This window comes from Etheostoma spectabile, chromosome 24 (assembly GCF_008692095.1).
Source record: "Etheostoma spectabile isolate EspeVRDwgs_2016 chromosome 24, UIUC_Espe_1.0, whole genome shotgun sequence".
Classification (NCBI taxonomy): Eukaryota; Metazoa; Chordata; class Actinopteri; order Perciformes; family Percidae; genus Etheostoma; species Etheostoma spectabile.
Genome location: NC_045756.1, coordinates 15,852,571 through 15,855,670, shown reverse-complemented (window position 1 = coordinate 15,855,670; position 3,100 = coordinate 15,852,571). Strand labels below are relative to the sequence as shown.

General features: G+C 45.7%; 1 protein-coding gene across 1 annotated transcript in view; it reads right to left on the bottom strand.

Moving 5' to 3' along the window:
* LOC116673680 (coagulation factor XIII A chain) overlaps positions 1–3,100 on the bottom strand; it is a gene marked incomplete at its 3' end in the record, with an annotated part of 25,524 nt that overhangs the window by 5,398 nt on the left and 17,026 nt on the right. Inside the window, 4 exon segments of the mRNA XM_032505895.1 lie at positions 324–460; positions 684–838; positions 963–1,128; positions 1,748–1,857. Of these exon segments, the coding sequence (XP_032361786.1) occupies positions 324–460; positions 684–838; positions 963–1,128; positions 1,748–1,857 (568 nt within the window).

The window sequence follows — 3,100 nt, the reverse complement described above, 5'->3', positions numbered from 1 at the left end:
TCACTTCTCAGTGATCTGTGTGTGAGTGAGCAGAGCGTGTATGTGTGTAGGGGAGGGCGCTGTGACGACTAGCCTATCACAGAACGCAGACACGGTCCGCTACCCAATAGGATTTGTATTCAATCTGAGCACAGATATTGACTCGTATTACTCGTGTAATACTTGTATTCGGCAAAAGTGCTTTATCCGTACCGGATACTCGTTTCGGCCGAATATCCGGGTCATCTCTAGTGTCTCCACTTCCTCCCACTGTACAAAACTTAAGGCAAAATGTCCCGGATAAGGAAAATGACAATGTTATGTAAGTGTGTGTGGGTGTGTACCCGAAGAAACGTGTTTTCTCGCTCATTAATCCAGCTCCTTCCATGGACAGCCTACAAGCCTTCAGGGCGAAGTTGAAGGGGTTGGTGAAGGTAACGTCAGCAAACATCTCCTGCTGCACCTTGGGCAAGCCGCTCAGCTGGAAACACAGAAGAAGATGTAGTAGAAAAAGAAGAGCAACAACCCCTATCTCTGCCACTCATTACAGCATTTTACCACTTCTGGTTTTCCCGTCACAATAAAAGCTCTATGGCTTAACTTCCTCTTAACAACTAACAGAGGTAACACAATAAAATACCTTACACCAAGCTAAATCTCAAAGAGGGAAAGTGGCCGATTTTCAAGCCTGACACGAGTCTTACCGTCACGGTGAGCGTCGGGATCTGGAACTCGAGCACCTTGATGGCAGTCACTAACTCGTCCTCAGTCTGTCCAGTCACAATAAAGTGCAGGCAGAGCAGGGTGCCCAAATACGGCATGTACTCGTCAGCTGTGATCTTCACCGTCTCACTCTTCACTGCAACGCACACACACACACACACACACACACACACACACACACACACACACACACATCACAGTTGGTAACAGTGTTTATCTCTAATAACCACAAATACTCTCTCGTCGCTGACGTTGCTCACTCTCATTGGCTGGCACGGTGATGGTGAAGCTGTGATATTTCAAGTGACTGGCTCTGACTCCGGTGTAGAAGATGACAGACCCGGCCAGGTTGGCTTGGATGGTTGTAGGGACATCACTCTGGTTGTGGAACTCCATCTGTAGGTTGACGTCCTGACCCAGGCTGACCTGGATAGAAGGGAGAAGAGTAGAAGTACATTCAATTTGTACTTAAAGGGTAACTTGTTTCCAAAACTTAACACAGGGAAGGCAAAATGTTGCCACACAGGGAGGTCAGGGAAACAGGAGGATTTTCCAGTTTTGTGGTTTCTCCGTGGCCATGGTGTCTGGAAAAGTGCAGCTGCAGGCTACCACTAAGCTACCGTTACCTTGTGTCTTTAGCTGCATGCTACCAGCCGGAAATGCTACGTTTTGTCTGTTTTTACAGACATGCGAAGTAGGCAGGGGTAACCTGACCATTAACTATTTCCGTTATTACAGCTAAAGGAACTCGGGAGAACCATCATATATGTGCAGTGCAGGGGGATATGGGTAGGTGCGGTCCCGCGATTCTGCTCGCGTTCATCATTACGTTACTCTTGATCATCTGTCCGTCATCGTATGAAGTCCGCCCTGACAATTTGATTGGTCCTAACAAATGTTGTGTGTGGGGCTAAGTTTGGCTGGCATCTTGACTAAGGCGGAGGTTGCGATAATTGAAAATCTCATTTTGATCAATTTTTGATTTGAAATCACGACACCCATAATGTTCAGTAATGAAAGACAGACATGTAGACTGGTGTGTTACCTGACTGGCGGTAATAGTGATAGACAGTGTGGTCTCGGGCAGCTCGGAGTGATCCCTCTCAACGCCAAATCCTTCCGCCCGGTCCATAGTCCTACTGTCCTCGGCACTACCTGCAGACAGAAATCATTTCACCACCAACTCCTTCGTCTCCCAACCCCCTTGATTCCATAATCAAATCGCATTAAAGGTCCAATATGTAATTTATTATCTTTAATAAATCCAAAAATTATCCCAATGCATTATCAGATATTAAGGAAACATGCTAAGTTGAAAAAACTATTGTTTCTGACAACAATGCTAATGCCAGTGTTTTCTCCTTTTGTAATTTCTATTTGTGTTTTGGCAGCAAACAAACAGGATCAACAGAAATACATTCTACCCGACCTAAAAAAACGGCATGGTTCTGACAGTTGCGTGACCAGAGATGTAACAATCCCGGGTAAATATTGGAGATGTATTTGAAAGATTGAGACAGTTTAGAGCCCAAAAGTACACTGAGTTGGTTAATTTCCTCCTGAACAGGTAAGCATTAGCTTCAGGTTAATTTATCACGGCTACAAGGGACGGGCATTTTTTGTCATTTCAACATTTGTGTCCTCACATTTAATTATATAGCTATAGTACCTGAGTTGTTTACTTACTCACAAAAACAATTGAGACACAGCCAGTAAAGTGATCCAGACTGGTCCTGGCTAACGCCGCCATGCTAACCCTGCTAACTACCGTTACTGGAGGAGCAGGCAAGCGGGCCACGGCTGTTTACAATGTGTAGCCTTTTCAGAGGCCGTAGCTGACAATGATGAGTTATTTTAGGCCGGGGGGGGGGGGGGGGGGGGGGGGGGGGGGGGGGGGCTGTAAATTGGGAAGAGAGGGCCGTGAGTTATCAGTGCGTTTAGCGATTGTTGCTGTAATTCTAAGCTGAAAAGGTGCGTCTGTCAGTTGGGTACAGAGCTACATGTGAGCACAGGCTTTTATGACTGTCAATATAGCCAGCATCTAACGTTAGCGACTCTGCTGTGCTGTAAAGTAATTTCCTATGTGAGACCAAGGGGACAAGCCTCTCCTCTCTAAGCGTTGCTCCTATGACGGCAATGGCACCCACCCAGCGTTAGCATTCCATTGACTTCCATTCATTTTTACTTCACTTTGACAGTTAATAACTTTACATCTGAAGCGTTTAAAGACTCTATTTGTCCGTTGTTTTTTTGTAAAGAAACACAACAATGTGTAAAAGGCTCCATTACCTCGTAGCTCACGTTATGGCGCCGTAAGCTAACGATTGCGTCATAACCGCTCAATTTACCGTTGCACAGTCGACAAATTACCCGTATTGTCAGGAAAAGCTTGCAGACA